Source organism: Crocuta crocuta, unplaced genomic scaffold, assembly GCF_008692635.1.
Source record: "Crocuta crocuta isolate KB4526 unplaced genomic scaffold, BGI_CrCroc_1.0 scaffold32, whole genome shotgun sequence".
NCBI classification, from domain to species: domain Eukaryota; kingdom Metazoa; phylum Chordata; class Mammalia; order Carnivora; family Hyaenidae; genus Crocuta; species Crocuta crocuta.
Window position 1 is genome coordinate 7,449,704 of NW_027529424.1, and position 26,537 is coordinate 7,476,240.

The 26,537-nt window shown below is 43.9% G+C and overlaps 1 protein-coding gene and 1 long non-coding RNA gene across 3 annotated transcripts in view; one reads left to right on the top strand and one right to left on the bottom strand.

The window, feature by feature from the left end:
• Nucleotides 1–26,537, bottom strand: part of TAF3 (TATA-box binding protein associated factor 3) — a 171,692-nt gene that overhangs the window by 26,226 nt on the left and 118,929 nt on the right. Inside the window, exons 3-4 of the mRNA XM_077758406.1 lie at nt 18,442–20,264; nt 6,563–6,645 (exon numbers count right to left, since the gene is read on the bottom strand). Coding sequence (XP_077614532.1) covers nt 6,563–6,645; nt 18,442–20,264 — 1,906 coding nt within the window. The remainder of the gene's footprint in view (nt 1–6,562; nt 6,646–18,441; nt 20,265–26,537) is intronic.
• Nucleotides 133–1,300, top strand: LOC144227004 (uncharacterized). 2 transcript variants are annotated; one of them, XR_013333820.1, is made up of 2 exons: nt 133–335; nt 879–1,300. It is a non-coding gene; the product is annotated as an uncharacterized LOC144227004 (long non-coding RNA). The 2 variants fall into 2 exon arrangements; XR_013333819.1 differs by having other exon boundaries at nt 133–309.

The window sequence follows — 26,537 nt, forward strand, 5'->3', positions numbered from 1 at the left end:
CCCCGGCCTCGGCCGCACACGGGGCCCCACCCTTCCACCCGCGTGTTAGGACTCTGGCAACCGCAGCGTTTTCAAGCTGCAACATTCTAAATCACGGAAGTCCGGCCGCGACGCGATGATCCATCTCCTAGGCGTCAGCGGCGGAGGGCGGACGGAGAAGAAGAAACATTACACGAGGCCTCCAGAGTCTTTATGCCACTACTTTCATAGTAGGCCCCATACAGCGACAGGGAAGAGTAGAATGCGACCAATTTAAATTCTCTGTGTCGCTGTCAGTAGCAGTGAGTGCCTAGGTGCCTCCATTAGCAGGTGCGGACTCTTTAAACACCAGAAGTGTGAGTAGTTTGATCTGTAGGGAAAATTATAGCCAGATTGTATCCAAAAGGTTACCATGATATAGCTAAATTATCTCTGCCTGTCACAGGTTAAAGAACACTGAAATTCTGGAAGTTCACATCAGCTTTTTCTAGATAACAAATCTTAAGTACCTTCCTATATTCACTCAATTAGTGATCTTGGGCCTTGATAACATTGCAGAGAGAAACTTTCCAACTATCATTCAAATCATATCTCAAAAGGTGGTCATAAATATTTTAAAACCTAAGTGAACTAATAAGACCTAGGCCCATTAAGGATAAGATCTTTTACAACAAATTAAATAAAACAATTTATTGAAGCCTGGACTCAAGATAAGCTAGATTTACTAGCTGACCTTTTATTCATTTAAAGAACAAAATTAGCTCTAATTGCATTAGAATGGAATCCAGTAAATTTCCTCAAGTCCTCTAATGTGGCATCCGTGTACGAATGGCTGTAATTGTTTACAAGTGAGATGGAAATGCCGTGATTATAATCTTTCCACTTGTTTTACTGTGTAGTAAAAGCACTTCCCCAAACCCGAGGACGGGCTTTCGGACAGCACGCTGTACTTCTCCTTACACGTACTGCATGCTTGGTGTCAACGACGACGTGCCCGGGAGGAAATTAAACTCGGAGAGTTCATCGTAATTTTAGGTCAGCAACCATGAGGGAGGAAGAGACGGGGGTCAAGGGCTCCTTGTCTGGAAAAGTCGGAAAAGGGCCGAAGACCTGAACAGGAAAAATTTAACTGTGGCCTGTGTCCCCTCGGAATGATGGCTCAGACACCGGGGTTCGGGTCCGTTGAGTTTCCACGCGCAGGAAGGTAGCAAGACCCGCAGCGTGTGCACTGCTTGTTCCGCTCCTAGAGACCTTCGTCTGTAATGTCCGCACTTTCCGCTAGCGTTAAAAATCAGTCGTTTGCCATAAATTTGAAAATATAGTTATTCTGAAGATTTTTTTGGGGGGGTCTTTGCTCCTGTTACCTGGCTTCTAATAAGGGCGAAATACCTAGGAAGTGTTTCAGTTTCACTGGCAGGCTAACCAGGGCAAGAAAAAACTTTCAACATGTTCCGATCTTTTTCTTTCTTTCCTTCTTCTTCTTTTTTTTTTTTAATTAAAAGCAGACAGTTTTATTGGAAAGAAAATAAATTTAAAGTAGAAAAGCAGAAGGTCCTCCACATCTGACAGGATGAGGCTCTGAAATGTTCCTGAACTTGAACTTGACTTCTAAAGGATCGTTTTTTGTTTGTTTGTAAGCCTGCCACCTCGGCATGCTTTCATAAAAACACGAATGACCCCTGCCTTGTCTTCCATAAAATGTACCCGTGATTTCTGCCTGCCCCTCGCCCTCCCTGCCCTCCGGGATTACCGCTGTCCCTTCTGACAGGCTGTCTCCAGGCAGCCCCCGGCCAGGCCCTGGTGAGACCTGGTAGCGGGAGCAGGAGAGGGGGAGGGGTTCACCAGGGGTGCTGACCCTGAGCACCAGGCCAGCCTCGGGGGACCTGCGCCCTGTCTGTCACCATCCAGTGGCGAGACGGGGTACAAGAAAGTGAGCAGAGTCCTAATGATACTTTTTGAACCTGGAGCCCGCCTCACCTAACGTCAAATACCCCCCTTTTCCTCTGTCCCTTTAGGCTCGTTTGGGTTTCTGTTATTTGGAACTAGGAGTCTTGATAAACACAAAACAAAAATACAAGCGTTTCGACTAGAGACCAGAAGAATTCTTTCCAGAGTCTTCTTCATGGAGTTGTGCTACTAGGCTACAGCTCTGCTGCAAGAAATAGTCCAACAGAAACTGTCTTCGCGGCCAGCTGTCAAAGTGGGGGTGAAGACAGTTTTCTCCTCTGGATCCACATGGAAATAAAGTTTTAAATTTGGTGCCTTGAAGAACTTCCTCTCTCTTGAGAAACTAAGAGGTACCTTCCTTTTTAAAACGGTTATTTGACTTTTTGCCCTGATTGCTAGGAAGCCATACTCCTAGTATCTGACACACAATCATCTGCTTCTTTTTCTTCTTGGGATTAGTTTCCTATTTCTACTGTCTAGTAATTTTATTGTTCTCTCTTTGAGTTAATGTTCTCTCTTTAAGGCACTGTAAGTTTGTTTAGACTGGAAAAAAAGTTATATATAAATAAACAATGTTTCACATAAAGAGGGAAAATGCAGAAAATAGGATAAAAACCATCTGCTATTATTTGTCTAAAGAACTCATCACTCAAACCACTACACATGCTTCATCCTGTTAAATGTCTTTCAGCTAAATCTGGCTACATTTTAAAGTATTAAATGCTTATTTTCTTTTTTTTAAAGGAGTTTTTTTAGAAGTTCATTTATTTACTTAGAGAGAGAGAAAGCACAAGCAGGGGAGGAGCAGAGAGAGAGAGAAAGAGGCAGAATCCCAAGTAGGTTCCACACTATCAGCACAGAGCCCAACACGGGGCTTGAACCCACAGACCGTAAGATCATGACCTGAACTGAAACCAAGAGTCAGATACTTAGCTGACTGAGCTACCCAGGTGCCCCAAAATGCTTATTTTCTTTAAAAATAATTTAGTACGGGTGCCTGGGTGGCTCAGTCAGTTGAGCATCTGACTTTAGCTCAGGTCATGACCTTACCACTTCTTGAGTTTAAGCCCCGCTGTCAGGCTCTGTGCTGATAGCTCAGAGCCTGGAGTCTGCTTTGGATTCTTGTCTCTGTCTCTCTCTGCCCCTCCCCCACTAGCATCTCTCTCTCTCTCTCTCTCTCTCTCAAAAATAAACATTAAAAATTTTTTTTAAATAAAAATGTTTTAGTAAAATCAGTTTTTAGTGTTTATTTTGGACAGAGAGAAACAGGGCACGAGCAGGGAAGGGGAAAAGAGAGAGAGACACACACAGAATCCGAAGCAGCCTCCAGGCTCTGAGCTGGCCGTCAGCACAGAGCCCGACGCGGGGCTCGAACCCACGAACCGCGAGATCATGACCTAAGCGAAAGTCGGACACTTAACCGACTAAGCCACCCAGGCGCCCCAAAATTATCATTTTAATGAGAAGCTCCTTTCCCGGAATCTTGAGCTTTAACAAGAGAGCCAGCCCCGCATTTACACTTTGAAGAGCTGCAGGTCCCGCTGGGCCCTGGCTTTCCGGACCCGCCCCCAGATACGCCAGTGCGGTGCTCTGCTCTGTCTCCTTCGTAGAAATGAACAAATGACTGAACACCGTAAGTCAGCTATTCTTCCTCGCTTGCTCAAAATAAACGGACTCGGTGAGTGCGAAGACTGGGAAGGCAAACAGCGCGGCAACCGTGCTGCCCCTGGCCTGTCCCGTCACCGTCCCCAAGTACCAGTGTGGCCTCACGGTCCTCATCGACACAGCCCCAGGCAGCTGTTCCTAGGAAGCTGACACTCACTTGACCGTGAGGTGGGGCCGGGCTACCTTCATGCTGCTTCTTCCCGGCCGCACTACTCACTAACTGCACCGGTGCACAGACTGGGATTTTGGGGGTAGACTTCTACTTCCATCTTTGTTCCTGACGAAGGGCAGCTCTGGGTGCCCCTTACTGGGGGGCGTGTTAAAGGAAAGTGCAGTCCTTGAATGTTAACGCTCTCTGGCGGAGGTACTGGACTTCCCGTAAATATAGGCTCCAGGCACGTTAAAGGAAGGCAAAAACAAGGTACCCATCTTGCTAAGAGGAGCAACAGCAGAAAAGAGAGGAAATAATCTAACCTCAAAGTACTTTCCTGGATCAAGGGCACAAGATCTTCCTTACATAGGAAAATTTGAAACTAAATATTGTCTTAAAAATCTTCCACTGAGAGGGTATAATTTGAGCCCTGTAAAGCTTTTCCCTTTTCCCACAATTTCAAAAGATTCTATCCTCTGCCTGGTCCTCAGCAATAAACAGCCCCTTCCCCCGGACTACTTAAGCCCCCCTTTCTGCAGCCTCCTCTGCTCGTTAATTTCACTTCAAAAGCACACCAGAGCCCCGCGTGCGTACAGACTAAGTAAAGGCACATCTGTACCCATCTCCTTCCTCTTCTCCATTATTACTGCCATGGAATGAGCCATATACCCTTATGCTACAACAATAAAAGATCACTTTTAATTTCACATAATTTTCATGTGTCATAAAAGATTCTTCTTTTAACTTTTGTCAACCATTCTTGGCTTGTGAGCCAAACAAACACTGGTTTGGCGCATGGACCACAGCGTGCGGGATCCTTGATTTGAATTAAAAAAAAAACAAAACACTATTGATTAAGATATATTTTACATAAAATCCTATTACTAGGTGACGTGGGCCTCTTTTTCTCTCTTATTTTAAAAGGTAATCTATTTCAATTCATTTATTCCTTTGTTCATTATAAGCATCTCCTTGTGCCTGACTCTGGTCAAATGATTAATCATTCATATGACATGGGTGTTATTTACCTAAATATCTGAAGGTACACATATTATATAATGTTATACTTTCATGAGCAATTTGCCTAGAATGTCCGAGTATTACAATTTCCCTAATACTGGACGATCTGGTCCAGGGTAACAGGATCTATTTTTCATATTTCCCCAAATCTTAAGTGTATGACTGGTTTATTGAGAGGAGAAAAATAGTCAACAGAATGAATGAAAGATGCTTAAGGGTGGATGAGATGAATATTATTACCAAAGTCTTTTTACAAACCTTAAAGGGACTGAGCAAGCCAAACTCTTACGGAAGTAAAGATTAGGTCATGGTGAGTTACTGAGAAAATAGTAATAAATGTGAACTAGTAAAAGCATTTGTTGAATGAAAAATAAGAATATCTTGCCTGTAGAGGAAAGAGCCCAACATAGAATTTTCAAAAAGATGGTATCAGTAGCTACTTTGGTTGGGTCTCCTTGCTAATCAATCAGCCTTCTGTCCTCTACTGGTTGAGAGAGGAGGACATTATTCAAATTTTTATAGGTAAAAGAGAGAGCACGGAGTGTAAGAGTATCTGGTTAAAAAAAGAGCCGAATCCACAGTATTTTTGTTATACTGTCTAAACCTGTCAGTGACACTACCACCCACTGTCTAGGCTTCTACTGATAAAACCAAAAAGGGCAATGTGGGAATTCTGCAGATAATTCACGTAGGAAAAGGAGGAACTATTTTCTTCTTTCAATCTTGAAAAGAACACACACTTTCCTAGAGGACCACATCTGCCTCTACGCCACCATTCCGAGTAATGACCTTGGACTTTTGCAGTGGATTTCGTCTGGAATCGGCAGAAGCAGCAGCATGAAACGCACACACACTCTTAAGAAGGAATGAACCACAGAGAACACAGAGCATATGTTGTGTCGCCTACTCTACCTACCACAGAAGGTCATGGCTTCTACCCTCATTATCACGGCTAACATCTGAAGGACAAAGGCCCTGTAAGCCTATTTTCTACACAATATTTCATTGCAATTTAAATGAATCCATTTTCAGGCTTATGGTAAAAAACAAGGTTGTAAACTAGTACTTATAGCTCCTAGAATTCATTTAAATGATATACAGTATGATTTTTAGAATAAGAATGGCTTTTAACATAATATACAAAAATAAATCAATGTTTTACCACCTTATTAAAATCACGTAAGAGTGTTGGAGGCTTTAATTCATATCCTAAAAATGAGTGGAAAAAAAACCACAGCCAACTAATTTACTTCAAAGAAGGGTGAGCTGATAGAATGATTCTGTGAGAATGAAGACCAATAGTGATCATGGGGTTTACATTTCCAGCTCTCTCTTAAACAAACAAACAAGCAAGCACATAATTAAGACTTCACCAAGCCTTTGGGTGGCAGTATCTTTGTTTTTAGGTAGAGAATAAAACCGTGAGAATATCCGTTCTTTGTCCCGGTGATTAGAGAATGATTTGAGCAGGTGGAACATGACAGCCACCAGTTAGTCTGCCCTATATATGGTTTCTTCCTTCTCAGATAGCCAGGACCTTAAGAATTACGCAGACATGATGTCATGTCTTCCAAAAAGAGAAAAAGAACAAGAAAGAGGGGATCCTGCATGTCAAGTAAAGCAATACACAGTTACTCTGAGGAAGACACCAACGCAACTTGAAAAGTGAAGACTTCTCAAAATACAGCTTGACCCTCCACGTTCATACCTGGAAAAGGTTAGAGCTCTAAGCCCATCATGAGCGCACGGAGAAGGGTAAGTTCAACTTAATTCACTCTAATGGACAGCGTTTGTACTTACATCTTGTCTTGGCCAGCTCCAACTCGCAGCGTCAGCCGGGGGATGACGGGACTGGGGGCAGCCGGCACGGATTCCACTTTTATCTGTTGGAGTTATTACATGAGCGTTAAATGCATTTTCAGTGAAATGCTGCCCACCTCTTCTCCTACTGCCTCACCTTCACAAACCTCACAGGCCAGGTTAAGCCTCAAACGTGGCTAAAATGCTAGATGCAAGGACACTCTGGGCGATTTTGTTTTTGGTTCTCAACAACCAAAGGCTATCTGGCGTTGTGAGAAATTCCACAAACTTGAATCACTTTATGAAGCGAGGGAGTTATTTTTCTATCTTCCTCGTCGTGCTTAATTTCTTGCAGTTTACTGTTAGAGGTTTTAGAGAAAAACTGTCATCGAGATCATTTGGTGGACACTTATGTAATTGCCAGACTAAATGGAAATAGAAAAAAATGCAATGATATCTCCACTATAAGATAAAATGCACCTATTTATGGAACTTCAAAAACAAAAAACCCATCTTAAGTCTGCATTACCATATAAGAAAATGGAAACACCAAGTGCAATTGCTCCGTTTTTCTGGCTGGTGGCAAACAGACCCGAAATTCTGTATAAGAACCATATACTAGGATTTGTAGTGAAGGCAATGACTGATGGATAAGTTTAATATCTTCACAAATATTGGAGCAAATAGAAAGGGAATCAAGTCTGATGATACAGGGGTTCCTCATGATGGTTGGTCTGAGGAGACCATGGTTCAGTATTTTGAATGAGTAAATGGAACAGACGCTCTGTAGTTCAAGTTACCATCTACGTCTGAGTTTGTCAATAGGTGTTTTGCTGGCATTTTTGGTGGGACGGTTGTTTGGGGGAACGGAAGTGTGTGGGCACTGCCTGATGTTAAACTTCCCTGGTCGTGGGGAACTGCAATCTGCCACCACTCCGCTGCTGGTCCCTGGGACAGCTAGCTGCAAACCACTGACTTAGACATTTCAAACCCAAGAATTAAATACTAGGACAGTGTGGTAGTTTTGAAGGGGAATGAATATATGACATAATGCTCAATATATGACCTATCTAATTACTCTACTGCACATTGATCAAAGTTACTATGTTTTCATGTGTTTTTACCTATCCCCTTTGATTTTTTTTAAATCCAATATCACATCAAGATCTGTGATTTCAACCATTCTCTCTCTCTTTTTAAATATTTATTTATTTTGAGAGAGAGAGAGAGAGAGCATGAGCAGGGAGAGGGGCAGAGAGAGAGAGAGAGAGAGAGAGAGAGAGAGAGAGAGAGAGGAGAGAATCCCAAGCAGGCTCTGTGCTGTCAATGCAGAGCCCAACGTGGGGCTCCATCTCACAAACTGTGAGATCATGACCTGAACCGAAATCAAGAGTCAGATGCTTAACCAACTGAGCCACCCAGGCACCTCTCGACCACTCTCTTGAACAGTGCCTGGCACGTAGGAGGCACTCAGATACTTACTGAGTTAACAAGTACAAGCACACTGAACTCTCTGTCCCTTGGTTATTTCACTGTTCACCCAGGATCAATCTAAAATCATCTTCAAGGGCACTGAGTAACTTCAAAGAAAATTTTAAAGATGATGTAAACATCTACCGTCAGAAACTCCAAGTCCATCTGTGCCTTCAACGCTACCTGTTTATTTGGATTAGCAGCTATGTTAGGTAAGGGCAGAGACCGCACCTGTTGCGTTTATTGCTGCTTCATAGTGTCTGTCACAGGGACTGAGTGCTTAAGATACATTTAAAGAATTTATCTGAAGCAATGATGTCATACCCTTACCTCTTCCAAGCCAAGACCTCTCTGGTGATTTCCTTTCCTCTTCTGCCCCTCAAACTCCATAGGAAAAACCACCGAGACTGGCCAGGCAGGAGAGCTTCTTGAACCCCTGACCTACAAACTTCTCTACAACTGTACTTGGCCATGTCCTCCAGTCTTTGAAGGAAACATCCTCCTTACCCAGGCATCCTCAACTCTGCAGTTCCTTTATTTCCTTCTAGCTTTTAAATGTGCTCAACTTGGGACCCCCGGGGGGCTTGGTCAGTTAAATGTCCAACTTCAGCTCAGGTCATGATCTCACGGTTCGTGGGTTTGAGACCAGCTCAGAGCCTGGAGCCTGCTTCGGATTCTGTGTGTCCCTCTCTCTCTCAGAAATAAATAAAACATTAAAAAAAAATAAACATTAAAAAAAATTTAAAAAATGTGCTCAACTTGTGCTTAAATGTCCTGCCTGCCCTTCAGCATCTCACTGACAAGCTCTCCTTTTTTTCAGCCTCACCTTACTGTATCTGTCTTCACGGACTCATTCCTCAACCCACTCCAATCTGCTCTCTGTCCCAGCCAGGCCGCTTATACCACACTCCCCGACACCAATCATTTCCTGATGTCCTGGTACGTTTTCCACTGTGGGTCTCACCACACCTCTTCCTCCTCCTCTACGATGGCCTGACCTTCCGTGGCCCCTTTGCCAGTCCTCACTTTCCTCACTGAGCCCATCCATGTCCATGGCTTCAATCGTAGGTTCCACAGACATCACGCCTTCAAAACCTCCCTCTCTAGACTAGCGCTACTTGAGCTTAAGACCAGAATAGAACACTGCTACCGAACACATTTTCAACTAAACATCAACTAGATATTTCATCTCACCACATCTAAACTTGAACTTGCCAACTTCCCTATACAAACCCGAGCCTCCAAACGGTCTCACTTTTAACAAATGTCTCCTCCATTTGCCCAGTTCTTTGGCCAGTGCGTCCCGTTCAGTGGTCTTCTTTAAGGCCTTAGGAGACCAAGGGTCACCGGGGTAGGTCAGAGCAAGACCCCGGGGTAACTAGCTAGGGTTTGCACCCACTTTCCCTACTCCTTTTGTAACAAAGAGTTCCTTATCTAACCAAACCTGAAAACCAATAGTTTGGTCTATTTTGTAAACCATTCAGATTTCTCTATTTTCCTCACCTTTCCGTAGTTTCTGTGGAAGAACTGACAAATACATCCAAACGCACATTTTAAACCACTTAGTATTTGCCAGGCATTGTGGATGGGTATCTTTCAGATGTCCCCATAGGGGCTTTTTAACAAACATGTGGGGTAGGTATTACCGCATCGGTTTTACAGGGAAACTGGGTCAAGTCTGCAGCCACCATTTTCCCTCTTCCTGTTTCTCTTCTAAGGTCACACAAACAGCAGAACTGGGACTGGATTCAGTTGTTTTGTTTCTGAGGACGGACAACGGCATAAAGTTGCTGTATTTCTTAAGAACTTCAGGGCTGCGTGGTCATAAGTGAAGAGTAATATTCCACCTTCCTTCAGCCCGCAATACTATTAATCAAGCACTTAACCTTTTCTTAAGCCTGACTTAAAAATAAAGCTGTTCTACCTTGAAAAAATCTTTACTATCATTCACAAGCATACTATTATTATGCTTTGCATTGTAGTTTGGTGGACTGCTGTCACCACACTACACACACAAGAATCACAACTCAGCACCAAGTGCATCCCGTATTCGGGATCCCATTTGCTCATCAAGCGCTGTAAGGTGGGCGTGGAAGCTATTACCATCCCCAAGCACTGGGGCCTAGAAGGATTAAGTGGTTTGCCCAGAGTTTAAAAAGACAGTAAATAAATGCTGTATAGGTAGGCCTCCTGACACTAAATTCAGCCTCGGCTCTCTCGTGCTGCTCCTTGACTCCCTGCCTCACATTCTGAGTCCTTTTTGCTGGTAATGCTGACATCTTACGTGGAGCCAGCTACTCCCATTCTCTGTAAGATGAACGACACATATCTGTGAGATGGCTAGGGCTGGCGGTAAAATACTCTTTCTCTACAGAAGGCTAACTAGTTTACGTGGAAACTGTGGTTGACTTTGGCCTTGGCTCCACCCAACTCAACTGGCTGGGTTTTTGATAATGTCTTAAGTAACTCGTCAGAGTAAAAGAATCAAGGCATGGTTTACTTAGGACCTACTGGTTTAAAAAGTTAAATGGCACAAAATGTAAAAAAATGAGCAAACAAAAACAGATATATTTTGTAAATCCAATGAAAAACGGTATATCCGTGCTCTGAGGACAAAAGGTATTTTGTAAACTTGCGAGCCTGTTACCTCAGTTCCAAATTTTTCCCGTAATTAAGGCGACTACATCAACCAGAGACACCTTTGGGAGATAAGGTGGGAGCTACGACTGACACCACAAAAAGTGTGTAAACTGGCACTGTCCCGGGCAAACCAGGACACACAGTAATCCTACCTACAAATACTTGAACCCTGAGTTTCATTCTTGAAGAAGCCTAACTTAACATTTAACTTAGAGATAATGCTCAAGCAGGTACGGAAAAAGATAAACGTGGATGCTAATACAGATACAGGAAATACAGTTTCTAAGTTAAAACTTCTTATCAGACTTTTGTTTACATTAACTTTACCCAAGAAGATTACCAAAAATAAAAACAAAGACATCTCCTGCATTCACAGAGTAATTTCTCGCGTGTCCTTTCCCAGAAATCCATAAACGAAATGACAATTCTCTCAATTACTTACACCTTACGCCTAGTGCCATCTTCTAATGGCACGAAGCCAAAATCTGGGGACGACATGAGCGTCTAAGGGTTAAAATAAAAGCACTGCACTTGAGAGTGAGCTGAGAATTGGGGCGCACAGAGCATTTACAGTGGATTACTAAGCTTCCCAATCCACCAAAAAGAGCAAAGTCCAGTAATAGAAGACTCCTTTGTAGCTAACTAAAAATACATTGTCACTGGATTTGTCCAGTTTTATGTATAAGCAATACTGCTTTCACCTGAACTAATACTAGTAGTCATATAAGCCCCTTATTGCCATGTGCTGCATTTTTTTTGCTAATCTTCAAGGATTTAGCTTCTTTGCCACATACCTCAGGGCACCAACTGATAAAGCTCTAACTCTCCATTTTTCCAGGACACCAGCAGTGCGGCCTTGCAAAAAATGAAAATCGCTCAAGAGATTTAAAGGGGAAATTTATTTTTAAAATCCTGACTTGAAGCAAAGAGGTGGATTTTTAAAAAGCTTATCTATAAAGAATCAGTTTAAATTTAAATTCTATCTTGGAACTCTTTCATGCATTCCAGCTTTAAAGTTTATCTTCTGACAGGGACTTTCTGCAAAGGTAATGGGCAGCTTTGTCAATATAATCTGGCCAAGTTTTTATTTTCTATTTTTTCAACGTTAAACTTCTTTCATTAAAAAAAAAAATGTATGTGTGCGAGACAGGGTAGCAGCAAGTTCTGTGAATGCTACATCAGATCTCCATCTGTGCTAACGTCCCAGGAAAATACTCAGAAACAGCACTGGTGAAGAGCTAATTTTGATCACCTAATATTCTGGTTGCAGAATTATGATGGCCGGTAAGCACTCTGTTGTCTTTCTTACCAACTGAGGTCTCTACAGTAATTCAATTTAGAAACATATTCTAAATACTGATAAACAGTTTAAGATACGCAAGAGACAAGCGGAAGTTCTCTGGTTTGGCCAAGCGTGACGGGGGGAACCAGCAAGGACGACTGAAACAGACCGCAGGCTTTCAGTACGCGCTCACCTTCATGCGCACGAACCTGGAGACGGCCTCCGGTAAGCATCTACAGAGTCAAACACTTGTGTAAATGTCAAGTTGCTGGTTTCCTCTTGCAACACACAGATACGAGAAACAGGAAGGGAATAATTCCCCCTTTGTACTGGACCGTTCAATATACTGAAATAGAAATATTCGATTTCCCTAGCTAATCAGGGGAGCTGATGAGAAAAGGCTGGAAGTGAGTACCACAATCTCAACAGAAGGGAAAATAGTGACAACCTTTGGTTACAGGCACACATTCAGCAAGACTATCTGTCATTCTCTATATAATAAACTATTTTAATTCAATAAAAGATTATTTGAGGGCAAATGCTAATGGATTTGGGGACAGATTAACAACACATGGAACATTTTAACTGTGCCTATTCCTGAGGTCATTAAAGTGCAGAGGACCTCTGCTGCTCATGCTCGAAAATATGGCCGGTGAGTAGGAGCTCCCTAGGGTCTCTTCAGGGACTAAAATCTTCTAAGATCACAATGTCACCTTACTCCGAGCGTGAAGCCATGTTCGTCCCTCCCATCAGCTCCGTGGGGGGTGACTGGAGGAGAAGGCAGTCTGGGGCCGTTGCTCAGACACACCCAGCTCCTCCACCCACCAACTACAGCAAAGCTACTCAACCTTTCTGTGCAGTGTCCTCAACTCAAAACAGGAGCGACACCACCAACCCCGCCGGGCTGTTGGCAGGATTCATCAGTCAAATTCGGGCCAGGCCTGGCGCTTGCACACACCCAGTAACCAGCGGTGACTAGTACCATTTACTGTCTGAGTTAGTTCACCCAATAGCTGATGTCAGCTCAAAGTACCATCAAAGTCAATCAGTAGGATAACAACTGGGGGAATCCTTTTTGGAACTTACGAACTTTTCACTACAAGCAGCTCTCAATTATCTGGGGGCTGATCATCATTATTGGTTAGTTGTAATGAAATTCTGGAGAGTNGATAAACAGTTTAAGATACGCAAGAGACAAGCGGAAGTTCTCTGGTTTGGCCAAGCGTGACGGGGGGAACCAGCAAGGACGACTGAAACAGACCGCAGGCTTTCAGCACGCGCTCACGTTCATTCGCACGAACCTGGAGACGGCCTCCGGTAAGCATCTAGAGTCAAACACTTGTGTAAATGTCAAGTTGCTGGTTTCCTCTTGGAACACACAGATACAAGAAACAGGAAGGGAATAATTCCCCCTTTGTACTGGACCGTTCAATATACTGAAATAGAAATATTCGATTTCCCTAGCTAATCAGGGGAGCTGATGAGAAAAGGCTGGAAGTGAGTACCACAATCTCAACAGAAGGGAAAATAGTGACAACCTTTGGTTACAGGCACACATTCAGCAAGACTATCTGTCATTCTCTATATAATAAACTATTTTAATTCAATAAAAGATTATTTGAGGGCAAATGCTAATGGATTTGGGGACAGATTAACAACACATGGAACATTTTAACTGTGCCTATTCCTGAGGTCATTAAAGTGCAGAGGACCTCTGCTGCTCATGCTCGAAAATATGGCCGGTGAGTAGGAGCTCCCTAGGGTCTCTTCAGGGACTAAAATCTTCTAAGATCACAATGTCACCTTACTCCGAGCGTGAAGCCATGTTCGTCCCTCCCATCAGCTCCGTGGGGGGTGACTGGAGGAGAAGGCAGTCTGGGGCCGTTGCTCAGACACACCCAGCTCCTCCACCCACCAACTACAGCAAAGCTACTCAACCTTTCTGTGCAGTGTCCTCAACTCAAAACAGGAGCGACACCACCAACCCCGCTGGGCTGTTGGCAGGATTCATCAGTCAAATTCGGGCCAGGCCTGGCGCTTGCACACACCCAGTAACCAGCGGTGACTAGTACCATTTACTGTCTGAGTTAGTTCACCCAATAGCTGATGTCAGCTCAAAGTACCATCAAAGTCAATCAGTAGGATAACAACTGGGGGAATCCTTTTTGGAACTTACGAACTTTTCACTACAAGCAGCTCTCAATTATCTGGGGGCTGATCATCATTATTGGTTAGTTGTAATGAAATTCTGGAGAGTCACCTTAAATGACACCAACTGGTCTTCACTTAGAGTTTTCTATGAGAGGGCAGAAAAGAAGGCCTTTATAAGCCAAAACTGTCTTGGAGAAGCTACGAAATTATTGTTTTTAAGCAGAGGTAACCAATACTATGAGGATGCAGTCTCTTCCCAGGACTGGATGGAGACATAGCAGGAAGGCCCGAGAGGATTGAGGAGGCTGGTGCAGAACTATGAAGGGGTGGAGCTAGAATTCAGAGCCCCATCAGCCTGATGGCCAAAGCCCATGATCTGACTGGGCCAGCACTGGGCCGATTTGCCTGCAGGCTGTCACATCGTCACTTTTTGGATGGAACTTTACCATGCCTTCTCAGATCATACTCAAGAGCCTAAAAATGTGTTTCCAAATCTGACAGATGGATTTTGGCTTCTGTCTTATATCAGGTTATGTGTAGGACTGCCCAATTCCACTAGCAAATAATGAGACATTTTTTTTTTTCCACAGCACTCCTCCTTCCAAAAAACACTTAAAATACTGAGAGTAAAGTTTAATTAAAGTAGTCCTGTAACATTCATCGAAACTTCAAAAACCCACGGTTACTAAATTAAGTCATGTAGTACATACATCGACAAACAGAAATGGAGATTGTAACTGCTCTGAAATGTACTAACCATTAGCTTCATCACTGCTAAAGCTACTATGATCATGTTTGTGACCACTCAGTATAACCGCTGTGAACACATTTTCCATAAACAATTAGTGTGGTTCTCTTTTAAAGAGGTGAAAGATCAGACCACTCACCTTGACTATTGCATACTATTGCACATAAAGGGGAACAAAAACTGTGCATAAATCACTATATTCTGGATGATTATCACTTCTAGAAAGATGATCTTTCCTCCTGATGATGACCACTAAGAAAGGTGCCTTCCACACATTATTTCAATTAACCCATTTTTTATTTAATGTAGGAAAGTATAGTGGTTAAGAACATCAATTATAAGGATCTCACAGCCTGGGCTGAAATCATGGCTCCTGCTTAAATACTTATGAGGTGTGTGATCATGGGCAACTTTATGAATCTCTCTAGGCCTCAGTTTCTCATCTTGAAGTGTTATCAATGATGGTCTCTACCTTACAGAGTTGTGGTAAGAAATTAAACTTACAGGTAGTGTTTACATGGTGTTAAGCCTACAGTAATTACTCAATAAATATTAACTACTGCCTGTTTTGCTGCTTTTCAACAAGTGAGTTACCATGTCCCTACTTTAAATAAAGATGAAGCACCGAGGGAGTAAAGAAACTAAAAAACACACTTGGGATCTTAACTCAGACATGCTGGATTTCAAGCCCAAGGCTCCTTCAACTTACCATGCAGATCTCAGTCTAATGAACGGTATCTTCATTGGTTCTTGTATTGAAAACTGTGGGTGTGGTTGGTGAAAGGTTTATAGGGAGGTAAGGTCTACATGGGGAGATGTTTTTATCAAAAGAATGCCCTCGTTCGCTGATGTGGGTCAATGTGTGTGAGGCTGGCTCCTGGGGGACGGTCAGGGTGAGGAGGAGGGACCCTGTGGCCCTCATTCCTGTGAGAAGGCATCTTCTCGGGGAGGCTAAGATGTGCCTTATTTTGGTCTGTGGATGTGTAAGGGAATTCTTAAAGCCTATGTAACCCACTTTCAGGTACACCTTCATCTACTCGTGTGGCCTGCTGCTTGGGGAGGATTAAGAGGAGCTGGGAAAGGAGAAGTCAAGGTTTGCGTTAACATCTCCGTTTCCCTGCCTTGTCAGAGGTCTCGGCCTGGGCTGCACGAGCTTTTATCCTTTCCTATCTGCACGAAGTGCTAAACTTTAAAAGGTGCCAGGGAAGAAGGAATGATTTTTCAGCACGGTAGGCAAAGCTGACTCCGCCTGTCGTATGTGAGTTAGCCAGTCGGGTCCAATGTTTCTACATTTTACGGGTGGATTCATAGTGAAATAGTATCACTTGCGTCCACCGTCAGCATCATCTCCGTTTCCTGGGCACTCACTTATGTGCCAGATACAGTACTGAGCACATCTCCGATGTAATCTCCCTTAAGCCTCAAAAGCAACTTGCTCAGTGTCTTACAGCTAAAAGAAGTCAGGATTTGAACTCAGGTTTAACTCGGGAGACGATTCTGTTTATTATTTTTAAAGGCCTTAGAAGACAGCCAACTGTTGCACGTTTTAATCTTTTGTCCTTTCCCTGAGCCGTAGCCCACCGAAAGCGTTACAAGGGCTTGCGGCCTTCTGTTAGGTGCAATCTAGCAGCTCGTAACGGAGGCTTCACCTCAGGGAGTCGGAGGGACCTTTCTTTCCTGAAGTCAGCTAGAAGCCGGGGAAAGGTCAGGACTGCCGTGATACATCTAATCTGATGGGCTCTACTCAAATTCATGGCAGCCGCTGAAGCAACCCCACTGGCTTTGCCGAGTTAAGGCGGGAATGAAGGGGATGGCACCCCGCGTGGCCTCCTGAGGGCCTGCTCCAGGCAACGGAGCCCGAGCAGTAGACGTTTCGAAACCGTGACGAGAATCTCTGTGTCAATGACCTGGCTTTCACTGGCTGTGTGCCCTTGATCTTGGACAGGTCACTCACTCAGACCCAGTTTCTCATCCACAGAGGGGGACGACAGTATGCGTGCTGGGCCTCAGTCACAGGTGTGTTAGGAGGAGAAAACATGGTAGGCGGGAGTGCCAGGAGCTGCGTATGAGCCCTGAGATGATAAGATGGTTTTTAAAATGGACACAAGAGTTGGCTTTCTGTGTCTTGTTAGCTTGCTGATGTTCAGTTATTAATATCGGAATTTCCATCCTATTTCTTTATATTTTAGAGTAGCCACGGGGGACAGAAAAAGAACAAAGTTAGGCAGAAAAAATGTGAGAGTTGCCATTACTGCCTGTCAGCTAATCTAATTTTTCTAGGTAAGTTTGAACTTTTAAAAACATTGCAAAAATACCGGTAATAGATCTGCCGGATGTGAAATATATCTTATCTTACAATATGGAAAACATGACCGGGGATAATTTCCTGGCCAGCCTCCAAGAGGGCTGCTTCTGGAAGGCGGGGGAAGGATCTCCTGGAATCGGTGTGGATCCCACCAGGAAGACGGAGACACTTTTTAAAGAAAGTTGAGGGGCGCCTGGGGGGCTCAGTCGGCTGAGCGTCTGACTTTGGCTCAGGTCATGATCTCATGGTTTGTGGGTTCGAGCCCTGCGTCGGGCTCTGTGCTGACAGCACGCTCAGAGCCTGGAGCCTGTTTCAGATTCTGTATCTCCCTCTCTCTCTGACCTCCCCTGCTCACGCTGTCTCTCTCTCTCTCAGAAATAAATAAAAAAACATTAAAAAATTTTAAAGAAAGTTCAAAAGAAATCTTCCAACCAACCAGTCAAACCACGGTCATGCAAGAAGCATGAGCTGAGGAGCAGGGCCGTAAAGAGCAGAGGTCACATGCTGTGCCCAAAGGCTCAGGGTCCCAGTTTCTACAAAAAACTGCGGGATATAGATGGGTTTCTCTGGCTGTACTCTAGGGAAGTCTGATTTACTTACATCATAAAATATCTGGAATTATTTTCTGCCCACCAACCAGGCTGCCCGATCGGCCCAGATACTCAGAAACATGTCCTAATCTTATTAAAGCAGAAAACAGAAGGATAAGAGGTGCTGCAGAAAGCAGCACATGGTCATAACCTTAAACACAAGGAAACACGGCTCACCTACAGGAAACGGGAGTCCTTAAGGAGAGAGCTCATGGGCCTGGCCATCTTTGTAAAATAGAGCCATGGTTGTGCATGCTCCTAGAAAAATGGATGCTGTCTTTTTTGCGGGGGACGGCGGGTGGAGGCTGGGGTATAAAATATTTGGGCACAAGATAGTGTGCAGTACACCTGATAATTAGAAAAGTACTATGTATAGTTTAACATTACAGATTTTTTTTTTTTTTAATTGCCAGGGATTCGTTAGCATGTTTAATTAAGAGAGTTTATAGTCTGCGATTAGATTCCTCTTAGGCTATGAATTTGTTAACATTTTTCAGCACGGAGTGGGCTTGATTACAAGTTTGTGGGTCTTAGAATTAAAATTCAGTTCTACAACCACATTACCCATCTCTTCCTGGCTAACTTACGGGCGACTTGCATCCGAAACGCAGACCTAACTGCCGGCGTTGTGCACCTGCGAGTTTCCACCAGACGGTGGGCAGACAGGGCCAGAAATGGGAAAGTGCTTACTTTTTCATGCTTGTGTTTCTCCTTCTCTTTCTCTCTCTTCTCTCTCTCCCTCTTCTCTCTCTCCCTTTCCTTCTCTTTCTTCTCCTTTTCCTTCTCTTTCTCTTTCTTCTTCTTCTTTTCCTTTTTGTCCTTTTTCCTTTCTTTCTCCTTCGGTTTCTCTTTCTCCTCAAACAGTTTCTCGGGCAGCATGGAGGACAAGGCGGGCAGCCCGGCCGGGACCCTGGCGGCCGCCGCGGGGCTGAACAAGGGCAGGGCTGCGTCCCTGGGGGGCACCCCTAGGGGGGCCGCGGGTGCTCGAAGCTTCTCTTCCCGCCCTTTGTCTTTAACCTTTTCTCGGTCTCTCTTATCTTTATCCCTCCTGCCTTTGTCTCTGTCTTTCTTCTTATCCTTATGCTTGTCTCTGTCCTTCCGCACCATCCCGTCTTTCAACCTCACTTTCGCATCGACGTCCTCAAATTCTTTTATTTTAAACTTATAGGGGTCCGGCTCTTCATCTTTAAGGAATTCCTTCCACGGGTACCTGGCTTCCTTGGTGCTCTCCTTCTCCTTCTCCTTCGCTTTATCCTTCTCCTTACTTTTCTCCTTGCTTTTGTCTCTTTCCCTCTCCTTATCTCTCTGCTTCTCTTTCTTTTTCATTTTGGTCTTCAGTTCCTTTTTCAACTTCTTCTTGACCTCCATGGACGAAGGCAGCTTGGCCTTCTCCTCGTACACCTTGTGCAGAGGTTCCGGGGTGGGAGGGGAGACCGAAGGAGAGGAGATGTAGGGGAAGCCGGGAGGCACGTTTGTGGGCGCCCCCATCTTTGCCTTCCGCACAACCTCATCGATGGACGCGTCCATGGTCCATGAATTGTCGGAACTTGAAGCCCCTCCCAACAGAGGCAGAGGGGTGGACCCTGACTTAGGGAGATTGTTGGAGGAGGTGGAGGCTTTTGGAGTCGTACATTCTGTGCCCGAGATCCTCTTAGGGCTGGTGAAAATGTCTCCTTCGGATTCGGATCCCGAAGAAAACTCGAAAGGGTCTGGCTCTCGTTCTGCGCAAGCCCGTGCAATCACGGCATTGATGGAGTCGTCGATCGTTCTGTCCGTCACGACCGCCTTCTTCGGCTGATTCTCACTGTTGAGTTTGCCGGCATCCGGGGGCGTCTGTATTTGTTTTACCTGAAGTGTGTCTTTACTAAGTTTTTCACTTACGGTAGCGGAAGGAGTCCTGTTTGGTGTTTCGGGTCTGACAGGTACCTGGGGAACATGGGTCATCACCTTGGGGCTCTTGGGGCTTTTGGGGCTCTTAGAGCGTCCGGGAGACTTCTTCTCTTTGGATACAGTTTTTGGTGAACGAATAGGACTTCCGACCATTGCTGGTGACTGAGAAGTTTTAGGTGATTTAGTCTTCTGTCCCGGAGAACTAGTTTTAGTCTTGGCTTTAGGTGTAAATGATTTTGCTTCTAATGGTTTTGTGTTTGGCATTTGTGATTTTGCGACTGGAGCCAACATTGGTGGCTCTGGTGACGGAGGTGCTAGGTCTGTACTGTCCTGTACGTGGACTGGAGAAAGCATTGGTGGGATCTTCTGGGTATTTATCGAGCTGAGGGGCTCTCGAGCTTCCAGTAATACTACATCCAGGGTGTCCCCTTTCGTGCTTAGGAGCCGCGGTCGCTTGACGGCTGGCATTTCCTCGGCTTCAGGACTGTCCAACGGTCTCTTACCCAGGAAATTCTCATCATTAATAATCTCCTCCTCCTCCAATTCATCATCTTCTTCCAAGGGAACCTGCATGGCTTCTGCTGACGTGCCGCCGTCGGTGGGCACCTGCTCTTCTTCTTCTTCTGGAGAGGGAAAAGAAAAGAGGTGTTACTGGAGCGTTTTAGAAATCCTAACAAATGAGAACAATGCTTCAGACGTGATTTCTAGGAAAGAAAGAAATTTGTGGACAGTGTGTAGAGACTCAAGTGGTAAATCTTTAAGGATCTCCCAAACTTGCACGCCATCCTTCCTGGAAGAGTGGCGATTGGGGACAGCAGATATACAGACACTTGGTCTCCTGCTTCCTGAATTCTCTCCCTAACCTGACTGAATACTGTCTTTCTTTTCCTTCCCCCTCTTGTGTATGTGCACCCACCACCTCCCCACACACATACATTATCTCTAAAGATCAAGGGATGGATTATTATAAGACTCCTATCCTAAGAAATGACCAAAAAAATACATATTTTGAGGACAAAATATTAATAACAAATGTTAATTCTGGGAGTTTAGAAAACGCAAGCCTCCAACCTGGATATGATTCATATGCTACTGAGGTCTTCTATTCTGCTTGCTGACGTCAGCACTTTGAGAGCCGGTATGGTGCAAATGGCATACACAGTGGCTTTGACATTAGAAAGATGGTGTTTCCGCTAGCATTCTGGCACTACAGACAATAGGCCTGAGGCAATCTCTTAACCCCTTCGGCCTATTTCCTGACCTTTCAAAAGGGGCTAATGTTACTTGACCTGCCTACTTGACCGAGTTGCTTTAGGATCACATTATTTCTTTCTACACGTATTAGCTAAGCATATTACGGTTCAGCGGGGGGACACAATATATGTGTAGAGCACAGAGAAAGCGATCAGCACCGTAAGACAGAAGAGCTCCAGCAGTTCAAACAGAAACAGATTACAGCGATGTTAAAGATCTAAGGAAGACTTTATAATCAGGCAGTGCTCTGGGTATTTCGAGCCCAGGAATGGTAAGTACAGGATGGAGGAACAGATGACAAAGAGGTGGCGATGGAACACAGGAAGTGTGTAAAAACCAGGGAATAATTTGTCTGGCGAGCAGGGTGCAAGATAGGGACGAGCACAAAGTGAGCTCCCTAAGGCTGCATCCAGATCCTTGAAGCTTTTGAGTTCCAGAAAAACTAAACGATCTTTAGTCTATGGGTAGTTTGGATCTAGGGAAGATTTTTAGACAAGGAAGACAAATCACAGGGTATATGTGAACAAATTATTCCAGCAGGACCACAGGTGACGGATGGGACGTAATGTAATAATGGAGAGGTGATGAGTTCGAAGTTACCGAAATGCTGTAGGTAAGTGACAACAGGGTCGGAACAGTATAGGAGTAACAAAAGGAAGCAATGGAGGTAGATGACGTTCTGAAGACAGAATGAACGGACTCTAACAAATGATTGGGTCTAAGAGTGGAGGAAGGAGTCAAATACCATTTTAAGGCTCTGAGCCCCGGTGAGTGAGCAATGCAGTCATTAACAGAAATAAAGAAATAGAGAAGATGATTATTAATTAGCTCAATCCCTAGACACAGAGTTGGGTGAATAGTTAATGATGTCTAGCACAAGACAAATCTGAGACATAATTACTGTTAGCATTACTTAAGAATGACACTATCATCTGTCCAGGTAACTAAGTCAGAAGCATCATTCCAGACTTCTTTCCTTTTTCTCCATTTCCACACTGTGGACACAATTTCCTACTGCATTTCCTTTAATGTGCTCTCCCTGCAGCTACTATCCTTAGCTCCTTAGTTCAAATCCCTGGTGCCTCTTCTCTGTACTTCTCACTAGTCTCTATGCCTCCAGCTCCAGTCCCATCTTTCACATTGCCTCACACAGATCTTCTGAGACCATGCTAGTGGGGGAGGGCCGGAGAGAGAGGGAGACACAGAATACGAAGCAGGCTCCAGGCTCTGAGCTGTCCCCATGGAGCCTGATGCGGGGCTCGAACCCACAGATGGCAAGATCATGACCTGAGCTGAAGTCAGACACTTAATTAAGCCACCCAGGTGCCTTCTTGCATTTCTTTTAAAAGATTTTTTAAAAAAGTAATCTCTATATCTGACATGGGGTTCAAACTCACAACCCTGAGATCACAAGTTGCCCACTCCACTGACTGAGCTGGGGCAGGCGCCCTGGGAGACTTCACATCTTAAGAGCCTTCCATTGGTTTCTACTTTGTAAAAGGATGCCCTTGGAGCCCGAGAGTTCTTCGGACCCTCTTTTGAAGCACTGCACAGTGGATACGGGGTACCCTATTCTCTATTAAATGGAACCGTCACCTGTATGGGTCTCTATCTTACATGCTAAGCAGCCACAAAAGCTTTTGTTGTGAGGCTACAGCAAGGAGAAAACCAGTATTCTAAAGGGTAAAATCAATCCCATTGCCCCAGCACCACCTCTATGGCGTGCCGCCACCTGACTCCTTCCTGAGCACTTGGCCAGGCCAGCGCGTGGACTGATCAGCGGTGGCTCGAGGACACGCTGCTGTGTCTCACTTCCGCGCCTCTGTACATGCAGCTCCCCTCGCCAGGCACCATCTCTTCTTAGCCACCGATCAAATGTTCCCTCTTCCGTGACGCTTTTTCTTAGCAACGAGAAGTGGCCATCTCCCACCCCACCCCCGACTTTGGGCTCTATTCTATTCATTCTGGTTCTACAAGCAACAAAGAAAGGCTAGAAGATTTACTATCTGGCCCTTCGCAGGGAAGTTTCCAGACTCCTGTCCTAGATCTACACTATTCGGGAGGTTTGAACAGCCCTATCTTTATCAAAATGACAAGAAAGACTTCAAATCCGCTCAACTGCTAACAGGCAAATGTATGAAAAAATTAGAAAGAGAACCACTTTGGGGTAGTCTCTGAGTGAATGAATAAAAAATTTTTACAGTACTTATTACTGTTGTATTTCTAGCTTCCAAAGAACCTACTCCTACCTGACCAGGGTTCATAAATCCCCACGTTGCCAGAGCAGAAAGAGGAAGCTGAGCCTGGGCAGCACAACGGGCCTGTAGAATACGCCGAAGGAGTCCTTGTTCTCCTAACTCTGGAGCTCAATCTGGCTCTGGATGGCTCTGGGAGAGTCAGTCCCCCAGAGAAGGCCTTGGGAGGACGCGCTGGGAGGGCAGAGGGATTACTCTAATGAAGGTAGTCCCCAGAACGGGACTATTTATCTATTTATTTATTTGCTAGAATAAGTAATTAGAGTTCAATTTTCAAACTGCTAGATAATAATGCTGGCCAATAACAGAGCTATACATTGTCAACTTAACCCTGCAATCCTTTTTGAGAAGATTAAAACAAACAAACAAACAAACAAACAAACTCAAGTCATTTCACTATAATCTCTGGAAAACCATAGAAGAGCCCACGTCCAGAGTTCACATCTATACAGGTCAAGTGTGTATCACCTCTGCCATCTGTCCTAATAACTATCCTGTAATGAAAGCAGCCCAGAGCTGCTGGGGACACTTTTTAAGGATAACAGATATTTTAGTAAGGGAAGCGAGCTCTGGAGAAGTATTCATGTTCATGCTGCTAAAGGTATGATAAGGAATGATTTACAAAACTGGTATTTTCAATTCTGCTTGTGTTAAAATTTGGCTAATGTCAACAGTGATAAGACTTTTGATTATCCTTTGTGTGAATATTTATTCAAAATGATGATATCTGTTATAACTGACCATTAGTACTGTCATTCTCCAAAGAATACCATAAATTATGATATAACTCCTATACTTCTAGGAGTAAAAAAAAAAAAAAAAGATACTGACAATAAGAAAAAAAGACATATGAAGAACTATACTTAAACCAGTAATGGGAACCTTTATTTTCAAAAAAATGTCAAGTTTCTGGTAAAGGTTCATGTCCACTATTGACAACCTTATTCTTCACATAAATTCACTAAAACGTAAAGGCTATAATTCAATCTAAGGGAAACCGCACCATATTAAAAAGTAACTTCTCATTCTGTCAAATGCTTTGCATACGTGGTATGCTTTCCATTTGTCAAAAAGGGGAAATGATGGGAAATAATGTGAATGACTCAGCACAAATTTATCACCATAGTCAGAAACACAATTCAAAAGAGATACGTAACTGGTAGCAGACTGTCTAAGAAGGTACGGAAAAAAGAGGGAGGGGGAGATCTCTCAGAGATCGGAGTCTTCTCATTTAAACAATCAATGACTCCACGTCAACATTTGATTGTAAAATTATTTTTTAACTTTTTAAAAAAATCTTATTTTGGAGAGAGAGTGAGTGAGTGAGTGAGAGAGACAGAGAGAGACAGACAGAATCCTAAGCAGGCTCCATGCTCAGTGCAGAGTCTGATGCAGGGCTAGATCTCATGAATCATGAGATCACGACCTGAGCCAAATCCAAAAGTTGGAAGCTCATCTGAATGAGCCACGCAGGCACTCCTCTAAGTTTTTAATTTGAAATAATTTCAAACCTATAGAAAAGTTCTAAGAACATTAAAAAGAACTCACAAATACCCTTCACTCAGTTTCACCAAATTAATGTTTTCCTTCAGTGTGTGCCTGATGGCAGAAAAACCGTCAAGTTCTCTTGTCCTGATGTATCTGAGAGAAGACGGGTCCGTGTTAATGTCCATCTTTCTAAAATGTCACAGCTGTAGATGCGAATGAGGGAGATACCACAAACTCCACTCCAATGTCCCTCCATCAATGACACAAATAAAGCATCCAGACTTCCTACATTTCCCAGGGGAGTAATGGAAAAACATGCTTGTTTACCAAACCTCTCGAACAAAACCTACAAGGCTTAAACAAGGCCTGAACACACCAAAAGGGGTTTTAATGGGTTAATCCTAAACTACTCTAAATATTGACTTGAACTAAAATATCTTTCTAACTAGAATAATAAATGTCTTTAAAGAAACACTGTAATCTAAAAAGCTCGTGGAAATTAGGGGGGGAAAGGAACTTGTTCTCATACAGCACTGAAAGGTTTTTATCTCCTTAACTACACAGACACATGCAGCTTTGACAGTTAGTGGCATGGCCTCAAAATAGGCAGGAGCTGTACTTGCATTTCTCCACTTTAAATATAGGGCCAATGAAATTCTATCTGCTTGTATTTCACCCAAAATTAACTGTAGTTAAAACTAGAGTTCTCGTGATTTTTTTTTAAAGAAATATACATGGAGAAATTTCTAGCAACTACGACCCAGACTTTCCTATTTTCTTCTTAGTTTATGCATCCTGCTGTTTTTATAATAGATTCCTCTTGTATTAACAAATATGAAAGGGTTTGTTTAAAATGCATTGTTTTTCAAAAAACACCTTTCTGTCTATCTGGATACGAGCCTATTTACTGTAACGTTCCTTGAAGTGACTCACTATTGCTATTACTCATTCATTCACTCCTTATTTATCCACCCATCCATCCATCCATCCATCCATCCATCCACTCACTCACTCATCTCCTGAGTATCTTCTGAAGTCCGCCGGGGCAAGCACTCTATCAGATCCTAGGAATAAAGAGTCAAATAGAACATGATTTCCCATCCTTAAGAATCAACCACATTTCGGGGCCAGGAGTTCAACTGCCACAGCAGGGATTGGTACAGGTGTATCCACAGCTACATCCAGGGATATGAGGACAGAAGGGGATCCAGACTGAACCTACATCTGGCATCTGTTTCCAGAGCCATGATTCCATCTAGCACAGCCCACGGACTCCCTCAGAACAGAATATGCTTGTGTGCATCACCCAAGTCCTGACATTTGACCTTTTACTTCTTCTTCTTCTTTTAAAATTTTTAAATGTTTTTATTTATTTCTGAGAGAGAGAGAGAGAGAGACAGCATGAGCAGGGGAGGGTCAGAGAGAGAGGGAGACGCAGAATCTTAAGCAGGCTCCAGGCTCTGAGCTGGCTGCCAGCACAGAGCTTGACGCGGGGCTTGAACCCACGAACCGTGAGATCATGACCTGAGCCGAAGCTGGACGCTTAACCGACTGAGCCACCCAGGCACCCCTGACCTCCTACTTCTAAGAGTTCAAGATCTTTTTATGGGCACCGTCTCTACATGTAGTTTACCTTACAAGGTGGGCTGGTCTAAAGGGCAGAACAAAGCTATTTCTGTCCCTCACTATTTCACGGGCTGCATGTAACAGTGCTTGGCATTCTGACCGTTTGATTTATGTCTTGGATAAAGGGAGCATCTTTAAAATGCTGCCACCAAAATATTTTTAAGACTGGAAAGCTAACAAGTGAATGACTCTCTCTTACTTTCTGAGGTAGGGAGAGTGAGAACATGGAACATAAGAACATTCTATACTCTGAAGGAAGACCGAGGACTAAAA